Raw genomic sequence first — 19,806 nt, 5'->3', positions numbered from 1 at the left:
TGTAAAATCTTTATAAACATTTATCAGACATTTCACAAAAAAGTGACCATCAAGTTGTGGTATTTTAGGTATGTTTTTCTTTTGTTTGCTGTGTTTTTTTTTGATAGTTGTCAAAAACAGACTTTTAGGTTCAGAAATGTGTCTACATCCACAGTTAGGCTGAGCAGAAACCTGAAAAGTGAAGGTACCTTGACTAAAACAAATGTGATGGTTATTTACGTCAGAACAGCTACTGTGTTTAACCGCTTCATCATTTCACAAGAGACCAAAAAAAGGGAAAGAGGGAAAAAATGATGATGCTGTAAACTGTACTACTGCAACATGGAACAAAAGGTTTAGTTTAATAAAAATTTGTTTGATGCAAAGCTTTAACACTAAACTTTCAAAAAGAAATTTCCAGACAGCACATTTGCTTTTCAAAGGTAAAGTTACTTGGCTGCAGACAGGATGATTCCTGATGATATTGGTCCCCAACCCTAACCCTAACCAATACGTGTTTATATTGTAGAAAATCTTTTAATAAAGCATAAAATGGAAAAAAATAAATAAAAAATAACGTGACTGTTTTGGTCGCCGGTTAAACTAAGGTTTTCTTTCAAACAATAGGGGGGGACTACCGGTTTGGGAAATTGATGACTGTGGCCGGGTCCTTGTGGTAAAATGTGACAAAAGATGCGGCATGGAAACCCAGGAAAAAGGAACAATAATTTCTTCATTTATCTTATTTATCTTTTACTTTTCTTTACAAATGCAAACATATCTTCTCTTAAAATTCAAACAAGGTTTCAAAAAATATATTTTTGTTATCAAGCAATTATTTGATAGATACAGTGCACATTATCATGAGTCCATTGAGATAACAAAATGTAATATACCAGATTTTCTACCAATAGTGTTGCTTTGTCATCAGGCAGGTCAAATAGTAGACATAACAAAAAAAAATATACATCTTAAGGTCACAATATAAAACAGGAAATTGCTATAAGGTTAAACATATTAAGAGTTGATGGTTGCAGACCCAGGGCTGCGTGGTGGCGCTGTGATTAGCGCTCTCGCCTCACAGTAAGGAAGCGCTGGTTTGAATCCTGGCTGGGACTGTTCTTTGTGGAGTTTGCAGGGTCTTTTCGTGCATGTGTGGGTTTTCTCAGAGCACAGTTCAAAAACATACTTCCCAGGTTAACTGATGACTCTTAATTGCCTCTAGGTGTGCATGTGTGTGAGCGTGGCGACTGGTGTACACCACCATTGTTCAATAGGTTGGCTCCAGGAGCCCCCAAAAGAGATTCATCGGGATCTAAGGATGGATAAATGGGTTGCAGAGCTGGCTTGCTTTGAGCCACTGTTTGGTATGAGTTTTGAATGTGTGATGTTCCTTCAAAACTAAAAAAACACTTAATTTCTTTTTAGTATAGTCCTAATGTTAAGAGTATATTATATGTAGCTCATAAAGACAACCTCTTTCATCAACTGACACTTGTTTAAAAAAAAAAAAAGAGGCATAAGGTAAACATTTTTTGTGAATTATGCAGAAAATGAAGATTTTCTTTAAACCCAAACCAATGAAAATTGTGCTTTTGGTGTTTAACATGTTCTTGTGGCATTTTCCTGACGATGAGGACATATATAGAGAAAATTAAGCTGAAAACTGAATTCTGAGCATTGGAAATGGCATTGAAAAAAAGTGTAATGTAGGTGCTGCACTTAGCAGGCGACAAGCTCCCTGCTCCACTCCATTCTGATGCATCTGCTGGCAGAGAATTTTACTTTATTTTATTAAAAGTGCATAAGTAAAACATCAAGGGAGAAACATCATCTAGTGTAGATTATCGGGCATTTTGGTGCAGAACAAGCACAGACAGAAGCAAAGCTTAATATTTGTAACGATAAAACCTGAAGTCCAAATATGTTTTATTGCAGCCAGCATGTCTACTTCTTCTGTCTCCCTTAAAAAAAACAACAAACACAGAAACCTATAAAAACTAAAGTGGATATTGAGAAATGTTGAAAAGAAAGCTGACAGAAACTGTGAGATGACAGCCGATGTCAGTACAAATATTTACTCCTGAAAAACTAAGATGCTCCAGCCAATGAAAAACCTTTCCAATTCCCAAGCCACAGTCACTTTTGTTATTGCTGCGTTTGAAATATAGTACGAAGGCTGTAAAAATTTGTAATCACCCCGTTTATATTTCAAAATTTTACTTTGTGAGACCGATAAAAGCCTGATGGTAAAGACAAACAGGAGTCTGTATCTGACAAGTGCCATCTGCTTCTGGTTAACTTGTCTGTACGACAAACAGATGCTATCGCTCTGTTGATCTGCGTGTATAGTCCACACGTAACCATGACGATTCAGGTTTGTGAAATTATTTTTAATTGAGCAAAATATTTTCAAGAAATGTGCCCAGATACATCTCCAATTTGTGGTTGAATAAACCATAAAACCAAGACAACATTTTATTGGGGAAAGAGTTTAAACATCATAATTAAATGTTAATGGAAAAGTCTGGGACAAAATTTGATAAACTTTTGGGAAAAATTCTGCTTTTTAGTCAAAATATGGAATGAAGAGGGGCTACTACCGTTTAGGTCTTTCCTCAGCTTTCGGAGATCTCTTTGAAAGTCCTCGAACTTCATCTGAGAGGCCTGGAAAAGGTCCTGGGGCTCAGGCAGAGGGTAGACACATGTCTCCTTGCCAGCATCCTGGTGAAAGATAACACACATACATTCACAAGAAAACTGAATATGATGCAAAGACACATGCACACACACACACACACACACACGCATCCTACTATGTCAAAGTCAATCCGCATCACATAAAAGAGGGCCTCCCTTTACGGCACACAAAAGGCAACATTTAAATTTGTGCCTTCAGAGAGCTGCGTAAAAGGCAACTATTTTAGAGGAGTTGTGCTAGAAACAAGAGAAAATGATAATTATACCTGGGTTCAAATTTTATTTCTAACTAAATTACAAGCAAGCATTTGCTAGAGTTCAAGCTATGACATGCAAGTTGATTTTGGCACGCTGCTTTTCTGAGTTCATCTCATCTGGAGAACCTAATTATTTACACTAACGCTCCTTTGGATTCTTAGCCAATGAACAGAGTGCTGGTTTGAATGAAACCAGACCAGAGCTGGTCGTGAGCAGAAGAAGAACAGTGAAAGACAGAAAAATATATATATATATATATATATATATATATATATATATATATATATATATATATATATATATATATATATATATATATATATATATATATTTCTCTGTTCAGCAAATGAAGAAAGGGAAACTAAATTATTTGATAAAGTGTAAGCCTTTGTGTCCTCCGGCGAGACGGGACATGAAAGAGAGCTCTGGAAGGATTTCTAAGCAAATCAAACTATAACAGAAAAGTGATTCAAATAAACAGGAACCAAAACATACCTCATCAAAGTGCCTTAGATAGTAAGCAACAATGTAGGACAAGAGACTCTGGCAATTATCCTGAAAGAAAAAAAAAGTACCCAAATAAATAAACCAAAGCTCCCTTTATTTATTAGTTTACTCATTTTGGAACATGTTGTTTTAATTTGTGTGGATGGAAAAAAAAATGAAGAGTGGTTTTACTGTAGAAGCAAGAAACCAGCTGTGAAAGGAGAGACACAACACAACAGAATGGGCTTGTCCTTCCAGCTCGGAGGCTGTGGAAAGCTTAATGTTCTTTACGGATACCCTCACTCCTTCCACCACCACCACCACCACAAACACACAAATCGATGTGCCCTTATATGGCAATGCCAAGGGCACACTCAGCACACTGTGATATTGAATCAGAACTGTAAACAGATTGACTCTACACAGCTAAGTTTACACCCTGCAAGAAGGTTCCCATTTTCAAAAATGTAGACATGAAAAAGTTTCACCCATATCGTTGCTAAGTGCATTTTGATAAACTATCACACTGAAAGCTCCTTGGATATGTTTGGTAATGACATTCACTGTGCTCCAACATCTCATACTTACGCTGCTTTTAACATCCTTAAGTTTAGGCAGAATGTCTAAGGTGAAGCCGTCGGCTTGTCCTCGGGAACGATTACCTCCATTCATATAGTTTCCAAAAGCCAGCACCAGGCCCAATATCCGCATGACACTCTTATTGCTTTGAATACTCTGTGTGACAAAGAGTAATAGACATAAAGACAAACTACAAGTCGGAAAAAAACAAAAAACTGAAAAATGAGAATTACTCACCGTGCACACTTTTTGCAGGACCTCCATCTTGCGCAGGATTGAAGTGATGCACTCTTGGAATGTTGATTGAAAAAGGATGCAGAACACCCGCTCAGAGAAATTGGAAATTTGTGATAATTGAAAAAGAAACCTTTTGGAGGGAGTTGAAAAATAGTAAACAGATTTACAAGTCATCGCTTGAATTTTAAGAAGTGGATCTGACTCGTACTGTTCAGGCTTGTCCAATGGCTTGGCGTCCTCTTTGTCTTGGGCTGATTTAATGTGCTTTCTGATGCCCTCCATCTCATCGTTTTGAGCTCTCTGTGGGGTGAAAATGCAGATTCAGTCAATGCAAAATGCAACAAATACATTAATATAATGACAGAGAAATACAATGTTGAACCTGATTCAAAATATATTTTTATTTTTAAGACATTCATAGACAGACTTTTCAGCATTAATTTATCAGATAGAAGCATGGAGACCAGCTGGGTCAGAAGGAAGATGGACACAAAAATAAATTTAGAGTAAAAATCTCTGATACAGCTTTTTCAGCCTGGGGCAAAAGCTTCATTTTAACAAGAAAAAAATCATGAATAAAAAATCTAAAGTATTAAGCCAAGAAGAAGCCACAACGGATACAGAAAAGCTATCAAAGACACAAAACAAAAGTCCTGAAGCGACCAAACCAGTGCAGTAGCACTGGATAGCACTGTCCTCCCATCTAGCTTGATGGATCTTGAATGATAACAGTATGAGAAGTGGACTCTACTTTCTTAAAGGACTGCCTTGTTCTATACATTCCAGTAAGAAGGTACATAAAAGGGTCTTGGTACAGAACAGATTTCCTTTTGACAAAAATAACCTCTTTAAATTGTTCCTAAAATACAATGAAGGATGCTTAAACCCTCTTAACAAAAAAAGTCTACCGCTCACGATTTGAAGAAAAAAAAAGATTTCTTTTTATTCAGCCTGGTTAAGGTTGAATGATTTTGCCAAGAGGAATGGATAATACTTCCAGAAAAGAGGAGTGCCTCAGTATTATTCTCAAGAGCACTTAAAGCTGTCATTGTTGTTAAGAAGGATTTAAATAAACACTAAAGGAAAGGGCCAAAAATAATAGTCTCTTATCTTTAACAAGTCAGGGAAAAAAACATTATCTGTTGCTACTAAAGAGGATTTGAGATAATTATGGGGAAACTAATGATTTATAGTTCACTAAAAAACTCAATACTTTTGTTGTTAAATGTATTATCATTATTCTTTTTAAAACCAGGCCGTGTTTTTTTTAAGTTGTGACCTATAAGTACTGCCCTGTTTGTGTAAAAGTGAGTGGTTTTTCAGTAAACGGCGCCCAACTTCAGTTATTTCCGTTTTCAAACAAATTCCTAGTCTGGAGGTCAAAGAATTGCCATTTAATTGTGGCACTCTACTTTGTGATGAACTTTGTCAAATAGTAACCCTGTCAAAATTCTCTTGACAAAATGACTATCATCTACAATGTCCAATATAGTGTGAATTTTGGGGGAACTAATGGAACTGCCAACACATAGCTGTGAGAGTACCGCTTGATGAAATGTGCAACCTTGCCTGACACTGGATACCAAATAACCCGTCAAAGCCGCAAAGGCTAGGAAGTAACCTAAAATATTATAATACATCTAAAAACAATAACTTTTACAGATGTGACCTGAAACTTCAAATCCATATACATTTCATTTTTTCAACAGTCAAACTCCATCTAAAGAAAGCTAATTGACATGTGATCAGTGTCTTAGAATAAAGGTTAAAGAATGTCATTATCAGTGAAAAAGAAAACATTAAGCATATACAATGTTACAATGACAGATCAGTGAACATAGTATGGGTGGATAACAATATGTTAATAGACTATTGACGTAGAAGACCATTTGGGAGTTTCAGAGAGGCTTAAGCAGCCACATTAAAGTGGCTTCTTTTCCCTGTTGGTCCATGGTTATGACAGACCTCATCCTGCAAGACTTATAATCATTCAGCTTTATAGACTGAGTGCTTGTGCTGGAGTAGTCTGACTGCAGTCCAAATCTGTTTTCTATCGAAAAGCAAGTGTTTAGAAAAAAAAAAAAATAAATTCAAAAAGAAAAAAGAAAAACTTACAATAATTATAAGACTGTTGAGCAGCTGAAGCCTCACACAGACAAAAGAAGACATGTTTTATTTATGAAGAATGCATTTAGTAGTACATTTTTAAATATGGTGATATATCTATCTATCTATCTATCTATATATCTATATATATATATTTATATTGACAGATCAGGGCTTTTACATATAATTTAAACTGTTCATTAATTCATCTTTAAGGTGTTTTGTCCCTTTTGGGGTCACAGGGCTGCCGGAGCCTATCCCAGCCACTCGTGGGCGAAGGCAGGGGTCACCCTGAACAGGTCACCAGTCTGTCGCAGGGCCACACCCATCTGCACTCATGTTCACACCTAGGGTCAATTTAGAGTAACCTATGTAGTTAACCTATGAAGCATGTTTTGGATGGCGGGAGGAAGCGGTAGTACCCAGAGAAAACCCACACATGCACCGGGAGAACATGCAAACTCCACGCAGAAATGTCACCCATTGGGAAGTTTCATTTTTTTTATATTTACATTAATAATATAATTTTTATTTTGATACAAATGTCAGAATAAGATTTGAGTATAAAGATTGAGTTTCAGTTTTATATATATCCACCTCCATGTGGAGGATATCAAGTTTTTTACAAAAGCTTTTAGTGTCCTGGTGACTTTTTACCCATTCTCCCAAATACTCTTACATCTTTTCAATATACTTCAAATGTCTTCTTCATGAACCAAAGCAGGAAGTGATTTAGAATAAAATAAAATAAAAAAGGATGTTGATAGCTGAACGCTCTACCTCAAAATCTACTTTTGGAAGTACAGAACCAAAGTTTGAGCGCAAAGCGCTGAGCAGAAAAAATATGGAGTGAGAAGATCTGTATGATAGGATGGAGCGTGGCCATTAGGAGGTCATGTGTGACGACAAGGGTTTTAAATTGTTTTCTAAATTTATCAAGGAGAACCAAAAAGAGATAAGCTAAAAACAGAGAAAATATGAGGTTTTTTATCAGAGCTGTCACTGAAGCATTTCATGGAAACAAAAAGAAAAAAAGAAAAACGACTTATCTGAGGATCTCATACATCCTTGCATTGATTATCCATGGCCGTCAGGAGTAACAAATACACTTGTTTATTCTTTATTATGACTAGAAAAATATACAAAAACTAAAAGTGCAATATGAACAACAATAGAAAGTTAAGGTTTTTTTTTATTGCTTTTACCCAGACTGCATTCCTGGCTATTATCCTACTGCCAGGGAATGAACCACAGTTCGGAACTGGGTGGTTTTTAAAAAAGCAAGCTAACTTTATTTTTCACAAGAGACAAAGATAATATATAGTTATGTTTCAGAAGCAGACGGGTAAAAAGAACAAAATGATACATTTTTTCAAAGAAGAAAATGTAAACTTTTAGCTCCCCCATTTGAGCTCCTTGACCCTCAAAATCTTGATGCCAGCAGTCTGGTTTCTTCCTCTGCTTCTCTCCATCTTTTTCTCTGGAGTTTGGCCATGCCATGGCTCCTTGGAAAACATCAAACACCAGCATCAAACGCACTGAGAGCCCGATTAGTATTCTACACACCGCTGCCTTGTGTTGGTGAGGCCAAGCTCTCCTTCGCCTTCTCTGGAGATGTTTTCAAGTGTAAATATATTTAATACAAAGCAGATCCTTTTCAAAGGGGCAGCAGTGGAGCTCAGCAGTGTTTGGTGTAATTGGGGACAAGTAGGCATTAGCGTGTGATCTTCGAATTGCTAAGGCATGTTGCAGGGGTTGTTAGTATGAGAAATACAGTCCCATGTGGAATATCAAATGCAAAGGAGAAGAGGATGATATTTGTGATGCCAGAATTCTTGCAGTAGCCAAGTGGTATTCATTAGTCAGTTTTCTAATGCCGAGCTAAACAGAGCCAGAAGGGCCTTAATCACCATTTATGTCACTCAGATTTTAAGGAAACTGCATTTATGAGATTCACTGTACCCTGAACAGCCAATGAATATGCCCCAAATGACAAAGTGCATCATCCAAGAATGACATGTTGAACCCCAATAATGTCAGTAAGAAGACGATGGGGCGATCAGTCATATTTATAAATTTCATAGGACAGCCTGTGGCTTTAACTGACCTCTGCACCATCAATGCCATTGCCAGATTAAAACAGATTCTGCTCTTTAGCCTAATAGTCTGAGTCCAGATTATGGCTCCATATGAGAAGGGGGAGGTGGCATCCCACCATCACTGTGACCCTTTTAACGCTATTGTTCAAAGATCGTCAGTGGTTGTAATCCTCAGACTGTGCGAATCTGCCTCAGAGTCCGTGCAGCGTGGTGTGTGCTCGGCTTTCTGTTGTTTGATGGGCTTGTTTGTGCGAACGCAAGAAAAAGAGCGAGGCAGAGAAGTCTGTGATCTAACTGCTCGCACAGTGAGTGAGGGTGTAACCATTAGGAGCCCCTCACATTCCTCAAGACAGGCTGACTGTGCTGCCAACTGTGGTTTAGGGGGCTGGAGACCCACAGACAGGATGGAGTCTAGCAATACAAAAGAGAAACAATTTGGCTCCTCAACTCAATAACACAGCCTTAGGCCATACGGGGGAGAAGGAGAGAGAGAAGGCTTGAAGTCTCAGGGTGAGTGGAGAGGTTAGAAGACTTTTGATCCTAAGTTATGACACATTGGTTCATAACTACAGCTTGTCTGAAGCCGGAGTCTTATTCCCATGATCAACATTATTAATATGCCTCTGGCAGCCAAAGGTCCAGGCCTCTCCTGTGTAGCTGTGCCAAAAAGCAATTCATGGAATTTCACAGCATCTTAAAAATGCATCACAGTTATAATACAGAAAACATGCTTATTTTCATGTTGCATAATTTATCGACCTAACTTTGACAGGGTCAAACTATTTCAGCCAGAGATGTAAATGTGTGTATGACAAGTCTTTTGAAAAATAATGATGACAGCACAGCATTTTTTCCCTAATATCACTCAGTACCCATGTGGTCATTTTCCTTGGCAAAGCTCCCTCAACAGAAAAAGTAAAAAAAAATCCCAACATTCACTTTCAAATGAAAGTGACACAAATTCAAGATTTTCCACCATTTCCCTTTCACAGGGTCCAAGTCGACTTAGGTCTGTTGGGTTCTGTGTGTTAGAAAACATGTTTACTACGTAAAAGCATTGGTTCTCTTCCACACTAGCTGAGAGACCAACACTTGACTGACACTGGATCCAAACAGCTCACATACCAGCATGGTTTGTGGCTCAATTGTTTGTTTTAGTATCTAATGCACACTTCCTTTGTTCATCCCTTCCAAGTGAAACACGGAGAAAGGATTTGTTGTAAAAGAACGTGTTCACAGTGTCGCGGCATGATTAACAGTGTTGGACTGACTTACGATTAGAAACACACCAACATGATTGCAAATCTGGCAACCCTAAAAAGGTGTCTTTTGGTCGAGAATTTTTTTTTCCCCCCTGCTTTGTGTTCTCTTTAGTCAAACAATAAAAAACAAAAATGCAAAAGTAACACAAGTAAATTGTTTCCATTTCATTGGCAAAATGTTAGGCCTCTCTATCAGTTTTGTTGGTTTCATGTTTCTCCACAAGACTCACGATCAATCATATTTAAAGAAAAATAAATACATTTTTAGGCAAACTAAGAAGAAAATACTTTAATACTCACATTCTCATAAAGAGCTTGCAGAGTCTCCAAATCAACTATGGTGTTGTCCATATTTAGCACGGCTGTGCATGGAAAAAAAAAAGGGGGGGACATGGTTACTTTTAATATTAAAAGTCAAGCATGTCTTGACATCTCTGTGCCTTCAAGGAAAGCATTAACAAGTCAGAAATCATCCAAGGCAGAAACTACAGGAAACGAGACGTTTTCAACTTCTGCTATGCGGAGGATGAAGATGGTGTATAACAGGTAAAATTCTCCCATCATTCAGTCTGATTTGAGTTACACAGTCATCTGTTGTCAACATGCAAGGGGCCACCTGCTAAAACATAAATATGAAGGACTTAAAAATCTGTCAAAGGTCCCAAGATCTGTGTTTGAACTTCTGTGTTTGAATTCCTGCTGTCGCCTTTTTGTCTCGGCGCAAGAACCTGGCGCCCATGAGCATTAATCCTTTGAAAGTAAATGTTTAAAGACAAACAGAGCCCAGAGGTTTGCGGTGTTGAGGCTGAGGTGTTGCTGTACACACAATCACCAGGCGCAGCACTCAACACTTCTATACGCATTTCATCATGCCGTGGGTGTAGAGCTCACTCGTGTTTTGATCTGCTGATTTGCTATTGACATTTCGAAAGGGAAGGTAATGTTAAAAAGGATTAATGCACTTGGATTTAATAGTTTTTTGCAAACATTAAATTTAATAAATGTTTTATAACACACTTTGGAGACACTTAGGGACTGTGTAAACAGCTTTGTGGAAAGAATAGGGTTGAGAAAAAGTAGGAAAATCACTTTGGAAAAGGAAGTCGCAAAAAAAAAAAGTGTAAGTGGTCTTCTTTCTAATGGACATTTGTTGGTTTGATGCCCAGTCTTGTTGGCTACATGATAAAATGTCAGTTGGAAAAATGAAGAACCACACACTGTGCAATTATGTTAAACAAAAGCGCCTATTAACTGAATTATTTTTTTCAACACTCCCAGAGCTCACAAGAAGACAAACATTTAGCATTTTTCCAACTGCAATTATTATTTTGAGGTTTCATTTTCATCTGAACCAGAAACTTTCCAGTTTAGAGTTTCTTGAGACTGATTTGAGTCGACAACGCAGAAAGTCCTATCACCACTGGGACTTGGCTGTTTTCTGACCAACAGCCAATGCCATCTGCCCACGTCCAATCCTTCCACCTAATTCAATCCCAGCACGGCTCCAGAAAACCACTAGCAATACTGTGACTGGTGCTTCAAAGCCTCACAGGAAGCCGACGCTGCACGGAAGTGTCCTATGAAACACGCAGAGCGGCGGCCAAGTCTGAGAACAAACAACAACAGCTGTGAGGGAAAAGAAAGGAAAAATGTGTTGACTTCTCACCGAGAGGCTGTCTGTCATAAACGAAAACATTTAAATTAATGACTCACAAGCTGTTTTTCTTCAAGTTGGAGATGTTCACATGATGACAGCTTTGCTAGTCATCCTCTACATAACTGAATCAAGTGAAAATAAAATCCTCGCAATACCGATCGGGGTGATTAAAAGGCTTTGATGGCGGAAACTTGTGAATAAATTATGCCCTCTACCATGAAATCATCCAAAACCTCGATTGTTCGAGTTGGGAGATCATTTCAGGGAGACAATAACACACGCACCATAACTAATAATGCAGTCTTCTGGGACTTTGTTCTTTGTGGAGCAAAGAGCGTTCCAAGGTTTTAATTATTCAACATTCTGTTTAAATTTATGACTAAGTAAATTGTACGAAACGCTTTATTTTGCTTGTGCAATGTACCGCATAGCCCAGCGTTCAGGGAATTAGGCATATAATAGTAAAAATTACTAAACCAAACTGCCAGCTTTTCTCTTTAATCCTATTCTTCAGGACATTTAGAAGTTTCCAATTAGAACTAATGATCTACAACTGAAAAACTAAACATAGGAGATAAATCATGATGCTAACGAGAGTCGTCCTCACTTGTTCCTCCATTGTGATCTCGTCACAGGCAATAAAGTTCCACCAAGAGAACTTGGCCTGAATATCCCTGATAAAACGGTTCCAGATAAAAGAAAACGGCGCTAGAACATCCAAGTTTTTGTCAGATATCAACCAAAGTTTGAAGATTTCATAATTGTTTGTCTGCAGGAGGAGTGCAAACATCAGGATGGAGCAGATGAAGAAGACGATGAGAGGAAACACATATGAGAACAGGAAGACAGTCCGCTCACATCAATGTAACAACTTCATATTAGCAAAGCTGCTCAGACAAATTGGTGACACTTTAGAGAAAGATGGAGCCACAGGAAAACACGTGGGTGGTAAATGTGGACAAACAGCTGAAAAGAAGAACAAGGAAAAATGGAGTGGAGGACAGAAACAATGGTGAAGTTGTTCACATGACTTTCACCTCTATAGTGTGACAAAGTTAAGTGTAGGAGAAAACAACTTCCAAGCTACATTTCTACCACTTCCAGAACCAAAATCCAGATACTTTTCATTTAAATGTTACTTTTAAACCATTTTAACTCCTACTACAACACGGATTCAAGTTTCCACAAGAAATATATTACTGCCCTCAGAATATTTTCCAATAAATTTTGCCAAGACAGAAGGTGTGGAGAAATCCAGAATGCAAATCAGGGTTCCTATACTAACCTAATATTCTCTTGTTAATTATTTGTGGATTTGAAACACAACAGTTAGAATGAAACTATATTACAGTGCAAATTTCCTTGAGCATTAGCACAAACTACTGCCCCCCCGAAGTGAATTTAAACAGTCACATCATATAACATGGGAACACTGAACCTGGAGTCATGAAAATTGTGATTAAAGCATTCAATCTAACCTTTTGTAAAAAAAAGAAAAAGAAAGTGGTCTTCTAGCCCTATCAGTGGTCTAGTTTGCAATATTTAATTGCAAATTTCTCCTACTTATCACTGATGAGCGTAGTAGAATTTCCCTCTCATGGTGCACCAGTCCAACTTATGTACTTTTTTTGTGGAGGATGAGTGATTAAGCAGTGCTGCAAGTACATCATATTTGAATATTCATACAAATTTCAGCCAAATTTCATAACCAACACTGTCCTTTTACACTCAGAAGACACTGTATTTGATTCCCTTATTGCTGAACTGATTGACTTTTGCATTTATAATCAGATGAAAACGCTTACCATTCTGGATGTCCTTCATGTCGAGGTGAATGCTGGACATCAGGATGCCGACAGCTTGTGAACGCTTGTTGCTCAACAGCTTCACCACCTACAGAGATGATGATGCAAACATTTGTGAGCCTCGAGGTTAAAGAGAACACTGTGTACACTCAAACCACAATAACCACAATAATATAAGTGAACATTAACTGAAAAAAACAAAACATGAATTTAAAGATTTGTTCTCGTCAGGATCATTGATACAAAAACTTAATTTTATTTTTTAAGCTTTTTAGCAGACCACAAAGGTCAAAAGAAAGACAGAGGAATAAGTAGATGAAAACAGAAGTGTTAAAAGTAAAGGCTACACAAATAAATAAAATATATATTTACATTGGGTCAAATTTAAACAGCATAGATGTTGATAGCAAATGTTTTTTTGCAGATTTGGTGCATTAGTGGTAAAAAGTCAATTCTGCCTGAGCTTCCTCTTGTATGCCAGTGTGGGGAAAGGTAAGGTTGTTGCAATACACTCCTGACATTCACTCCAACTAAAGCCTGCAATGATCTGGACCTGCTGCACACAAACAATAGGGCACACGACTGACTGATGTAAAAATAAAGTGAGTTGCATAGATCTATCCAAAATAACAATATGCCCAAGAGGGGGGTCTCAAAGTGATGCATTCAAAATTACATAATATTGACAGTTTTTCTTTAAGTAAAAAAATCTGTGAACTTTATCAATAAATTGGTTTGGTGATCAAGTTTTTTGAAATTAATGTTCATTTGAAACCCAAGTAGGGTTAACATGTGGAGCTATAGAGCCATACTGAGGAAAGGGAAAAGGAGCCAATTGTCCAAACCATACCTTCCATTTTTCTACCAATAATGACAAAACTGTGGAGATCTGTCTAATCTATAATGGCATTTAAACAGGACAGAGGCTGAATAATAGAGAAAGTTTTGACGTATCTAAATATCATCAGCATAAGAATGAAACCAAGCTATTTTCTAAGAGTGGAGATGAAGAAGAAGAAAAAAATCCAAAGTGACCACCTTAAAGCATCAACGATATAGCAACTGTGACAATTTTGATTAAGAAACAGCAAAAACTAATGGTTTTGTCTGCCAGAAGAGATTTATGAGTAAGTAGTATTTCCAATCCCCATTGGGTCATTAAGATACTACTGATGTTGTTTTAGATTTTTCTTTTGATTTAAAAATCTGATTTGAACAAATGACTATCTTTCTTCCTTCAGAAGCATGGAAGATGTCCTAAAGAATCTTTGCTATAATTTTGTCTCTTAAAAGAGTGAATATGACCAAATCCCTGTTTCCTTTTACATGAATTAGAACATTTCAATCCATCCCGTCTTCTCCAGGTCTAGTTTTATCACCGTAGGAATTCAAGAACAAGTGTTTTTCGTATAGATCAGTTATCAGTTATTAAAGCAGAACTATTAGTAGTATTCAGATGAAAATTGTGTTTTCGGTCTTTTCAACATGTTCCCATAGCATTTTTCTCATCTTGGGGGACACAAGCAATATCAAGAAAATAAAGCTTAAAATTACATTCCTGAATTTGTTTTTTATTTAATCATTGTGAATTAGGAGCAGCCAAAAAAAAAAAACGCTGTTGGAAAAAGCTTATAGCAGTGACGTAGGTGCCACAGTCTGGAGGCCTCAATCTCCCTGCCCTGCTCCATTCTGATGCATCCACTTGTAGACTAATAGATCCATGTACAACTTTCTATTCCTCTTTTGAGCTTGCTCAAAACTACAGCTGGATAGCTCCAATATTGCTTGGCATTTTTTGCTGCACCACTAATGTTAGTCTGGGTTTATGAGGGGTTGCAAGCTAGCAGGGAAGAGTGTAAACAAAGGTATGATGGGAAATAAGGGAATGCTTATTACTCAGCGCCAAATTGCAAAGGTCAAATTTCTGATTAACTACTACTACCGCGGGCTGCACGGTGGCGCAGTGGTTAGCGCTCTTGTCTCACAGCAAGAAGGCCCCTGGTTCAAGTCCTGGCTGGGGGACGTGAAAAATACATCAATGGGGGACCTTTCTGTGTGGAGTTTGCATGTTCTCCCCGTGTATGCGTGGGTTTTCTCCGGGATCTCCGGCTTCCTCCCACTGTCCAAAAACATGCTTCATAGGTTAATTGGCAACTCTAAATTGTCCCCTGTGAGTGTGAGAGCGCATGGGTGTGTGATTGTGGATGTTCTACCCTACGACAGACTGGCGACCTGTCCAGGGCATCCCCTGCCTACGCCCAAGTAGCCGGGATAGGCTCCGGCAGCCCCGTGACCCCGAAAGGGACAAAGCGGTACAGAAAATGAATACTACTACCGCTCTGCAGAAACCATGTCCTAGAAAAGGATACAGTTTTTTTTTTATTTTGGAAAAACAAAACAAAAAACAATGGCATAAATATATTAAAGAGACCACTGGGGATGTCTAAGTCCTACTCCAATCATCTTTTGTTCTATTGTAAAAGCATTTCCAGTGGTCTTTTAATTATGATAATGCAGTTTTTATCCTAAATCAAAAAACCTGTGTCATTTTCTAGACCGTAGTTTCCGCAGAGCGGCAGGAGTTCATCAAAAATTTACTTAAGTTGTGGGGTGCGACTGTTGGCCCAGAGTAAGCCTGACCTCATTTCCCGTCATCCTTTTGCTTACACCCTCTCCTACTAGCACAGCCCCTATGGTCTTTAAATTATGATTTTTACTGAACGTCTGTAACTTAAGTCATTACTTTTCAGGAACATATTTGTTGCAGAAGTTCATCAGAAATGTATCTCCGAGTTGTGGGCGAAGCAACCTCCCCCCTCGCCCTCACCATTGCAAACCTGAGCAGTGAGCTTGTGGCTTGCCGAGCATGCTTTCTGTACATTACAAAAATGCTCTATTTCAAACTACATTATTTTATCTGCTTCTGATTCACTATGAAATGGATAACAAAAATTTTGAAATTCAATTTTGGCGTATACTTATGGCGTATACTTATGGCGTATACTTATATAGCGCCTTTCTTCCTACAAGGACAAAGCGCTTTACAGTCACAGACCCATTCACCCAGTCACACACACATTCACACACTGGTGGCGGCTCCGCTGCCAAACACAGGCGCCCGCCTACCACCAGAGGCAAGGTGGGGTACAGTGTCTTGCCCAAGGACACTTCGACTCATGGGCGTGCAAGGCGGGAATCGAACCTGCAAACTTACGATCATGGGTCGACCGCCCTACCGCTGCACCAAGGCCGTCCCGTTTTTTTAGGAAAATTTCTTTGAAACTTTGAGCTTAATTTTCTTAATATACGTCCCCTATCATCAGAAAACTGCCACAAGAATATGTTAAAACACCAAAAAACAAAATTTTCATTGGACTGAGTCTTTGACAGTTTACAAGCCTTCAAGCCATCATGATTTAAAAAATGTTTAAAAATGTAGAAAAAAAAAAACACACATCAGATTTCATTTTCTGTTTGCCAGAATTTGGACTGCTGTGCAAAAAAACATCCAAGTGAGATAAAACTAACTGAAGCTCGTCTGAGTAAGCAGAGCTTTGGGTTGAAAAGTGGTGAATAGACAGAACAGGAAATCCGAAGCCTGTTGTAATGTAGACAGAAAGCTTCCATCGAAACCAGATCACAGAGACCACAGGCCCCTTAAACACACAGGAAGTTATATCACCAGGCCTAACTGTCTGTTTTCCTGGGCCCAACCACAGCTTGAGGGGGAAGACCAACCAAGATGTTTTGCTGCCTGGTTTCCACGGGGAGCTTGGAGTGGAGGTGAACCGTTCATAATAGGGCGGCTTTTGTCACACAATGTTGTTGACTCAAGGAATAAACAAGTCTAAAGCATGTAATGCCATTTTTCCTTATTTTAGGAAATTCCCTCAATATTTATCAACAATATTTAGCTCTCTAATAAAGAATAGTTTTGAAGCCACTTTATTTGTCTAACATTTTAACAAAAACAACAGAAAAATGTATTCAATGTTATGCTGTAACATTCTTCCAAGAACCAAATGTTTGTACTTTGTGGACAACAAGTAAACCATGAAATCATTCTAATTATGATCAGTGTTATTTGATCCGTTTAAAAAGTTGGGATCAGAGGTTTCATTAGTCCAGCTGAGCTACAAATAGCATCAGAAACATTTATTTGCAACTTGTTCTCCCAAAACAAGCTCAGAGTCCACACCATAATTTCATTGTAGTTTATTAGCTTGCAAAACAAAAATTGAAACTGTTTGTATTTTGGCTATAGATCAGATTTAAATTCCTCAAAGTATTTCCAGATTTCTAAGTGGTGTGTCTAATTATTGTGAATTTTTAATGTCTATCCATCCATCTTCTTAACCTGCTATATCCCTTCCAAGGTCACAGGGTTGCTGGAGTCTGTACTGGCTACTGTAGGGGGAAGGCAGGGTTACACCCTGGACAGGTAGCCAGTCTGTCACTGGGCCACAATCACACACCCATAAACACTCACACATGCAAAACAAGGGACACTTTAGAGAAACCAATCAACCTATGAAGCATGTTTTTGTACTTTGGGAGAAAGCAAGAGTGCCTGGAGAAAACCTATGCATAAACGGGGAGCACTTGCTAACTCCACACAGAAGGGTCCCAGCTGGGATTTAAACCAGGGGCTTCTTGCTGTTAGCCGAGAGCACCAACCACCATCTTATCCCAATTTAACAACTAGTTGGGGGAAAAAAATGAAGTGAAGGGTTTCCAAAAAAGCAGTAGCTAACTTAATGTTCAGTCTAATCATCTTTTGATCTATTGTAAAAGCGTTCCCAGTGGTCTCTAAACTCTAATCATTATTTTTAGCCAAAATAAAACATTTAAAAACTGATTTTCTAGGACAGGGGTGTCAAACATACGGCCCGCCAGGGGTTTTAGTCCGCCCCACACATGGAGTAAAAATCATAAGGATGTTTAAAAAAGGAAGCTAGTTTCTAGTCCATTCCTGTGGCGAGTTATGATTTTTTAAAGAAATAACCGAAATGTGCAATTCCGCCACTAGGGGGAGCAAAGTTTTAGCAAAACAGGTGATGCAGCAAATCTCTGCACGTGCCAAAAATGAAACCCAACAGCTCTGCGTCTGGGTAAGCAGTAGTTTGGTTCCCTGCGAGCCTCACCGCTGTTCTGTTGCCATAAGAATGATCAGTAGTGACACCCTAATGACCAAATTGTTGTCAAAAAGAAAAAAAGGTTGAAGTGCTGAGGTTTCCAGGAAAAATGGAAGAGTTTTATTTGTTCACAGAGTTGAATGCAAAACCTGCGTGCTTGGTGTGTTATCAACAGGTCGCAGTGCTCAAAGAGTATAACATTCAGCACCACTATGAGACTCACCATAAAGAAAAGTTTAACCATTTGCAGTTAAGAAAATAGAAGATTTACTAACTATTAGCTGGACAGAAAAACAACTGTTTGCATTTACTGCAACCGTGACGTCAGTGATGGAGTATAGTGACACCTAGCTACCTAATTGCCGACAAGTTGGTGCAAACATCCAATCCATTTTCGGACGGTGAACTTGTGAAAAAATGCTGAAGGCTGTAGAAGTATTGTGCCCCAAACAGCAGTCGACCTTTGCCAACACGAGTTTGTCAAGGATTACAACTGCAGATACAACATCTCTGAGGAAACCTGGGCACCAAATGAAGAAATCCAGTCATTGATTGCATTTTCGCTCGCTATATATGAAAGCACCAACAACACAGATGTGTACATCTGTACATCTTAATAGAGGTGTTGAACAGACCGTCACAGCAGACACAGCAACAGCTGATGACATAGTCAGCTCTTTAGTTACTGCACTGGACAATGTTGGAGTGAACTGGTCACATAACGTCAGTCTGGTCACTGATGGCGCCCCATCAAAGGTCAGAAAGAGAGCAGGTGTTGCCACAAAATTCAGGCAGCAACCAGGAAAAGATTTTTGGACATTTCAGTGTGTTTTGACAGTAAATGTGTTGCTGCACAGGATCTTAATCCTGATCGTGATGGCCGGGTAAAGTTTCAGGAGAGAAGGGGAGGTTAATTCCAAATTCTTATGTTCACAAATGTTGGCAAGTTTAATTTAGCTTATTTTTAATAGTTTGTACATATACATTTTATTCAGGGTGTTTCATTTTTGTCTGTAGCCCCTCTTGAGTTTATTATCGGGATTACTTCAGTGTCAGATGTAAAATATTCAGTCTGGATAAAATTGAATAGCCCTTTTTTTTTAAGTTAAATTAATTTTATTTAAGATCCATTGGTCTCTGTGAATGAATGTGTAATAATAAATGATTAGGCAACCATGTTGGTTGAGGCATGTTTTCCAATTGAGTAAATTAACTAAAACAAAAGCTATTATTTTGCCTTTAGGTTACTGGTCCAGCCCACTTGAGATCAGACGGGTTGAATGTGGCCCCCAAACCAAAATGAGTTTGACACCCCTGTTCTAGGACATAGTTTCTGCAGAGCGCCAGTAGTTCATTGAACTAGCAACACAGTTGTGGGCAGGACTGTTGGCTTGGAGTAAGTCTGCCCTCAATTCCCATTGTCTTTTTTTACAGTCTCTGAGAAATTCTAAGAAATGCAAATTTAAACTTCATTTTTTCTATATTATGTTCTCAATCATGATA

At 38.4% G+C, this 19,806-nt stretch overlaps 1 protein-coding gene across 3 annotated transcripts in view; it reads right to left on the bottom strand.

The window, feature by feature from the left end:
• Positions 1 to 19,806, bottom strand: part of LOC101164834 (formin-2) — a 47,114-nt gene that overhangs the window by 7,907 nt on the left and 19,401 nt on the right. For 2 of the 3 annotated variants that reach the window (XM_023963112.1, XM_023963113.1), the window contains exons 7-13: positions 13,169 to 13,256; positions 10,007 to 10,068; positions 4,448 to 4,539; positions 4,240 to 4,369; positions 4,012 to 4,158; positions 3,433 to 3,492; positions 2,583 to 2,703 (exon numbers count right to left, since the gene is read on the bottom strand). In XM_023963112.1, coding sequence (XP_023818880.1) covers positions 2,583 to 2,703; positions 3,433 to 3,492; positions 4,012 to 4,158; positions 4,240 to 4,369; positions 4,448 to 4,539; positions 10,007 to 10,068; positions 13,169 to 13,256 — 700 coding nt within the window. Of the gene's footprint in view, positions 1 to 2,582; positions 2,704 to 3,432; positions 3,493 to 4,011; positions 4,159 to 4,239; positions 4,370 to 4,447; positions 4,540 to 7,349; positions 7,851 to 10,006; positions 10,069 to 13,168; positions 13,257 to 19,806 lie in introns of those variants that run through there. The other variant, XM_023963114.1, reaches the window with a different exon arrangement.

The sequence above is a fragment of the Oryzias latipes genome, chromosome 15, assembly GCF_002234675.1.
Source record: "Oryzias latipes chromosome 15, ASM223467v1".
NCBI lineage: Eukaryota > Metazoa > Chordata > Actinopteri > Beloniformes > Adrianichthyidae > Oryzias > Oryzias latipes.
Note: the sequence above shows the minus strand (reverse complement) of the source record. Positions and strands in the feature narration are given on the sequence as shown.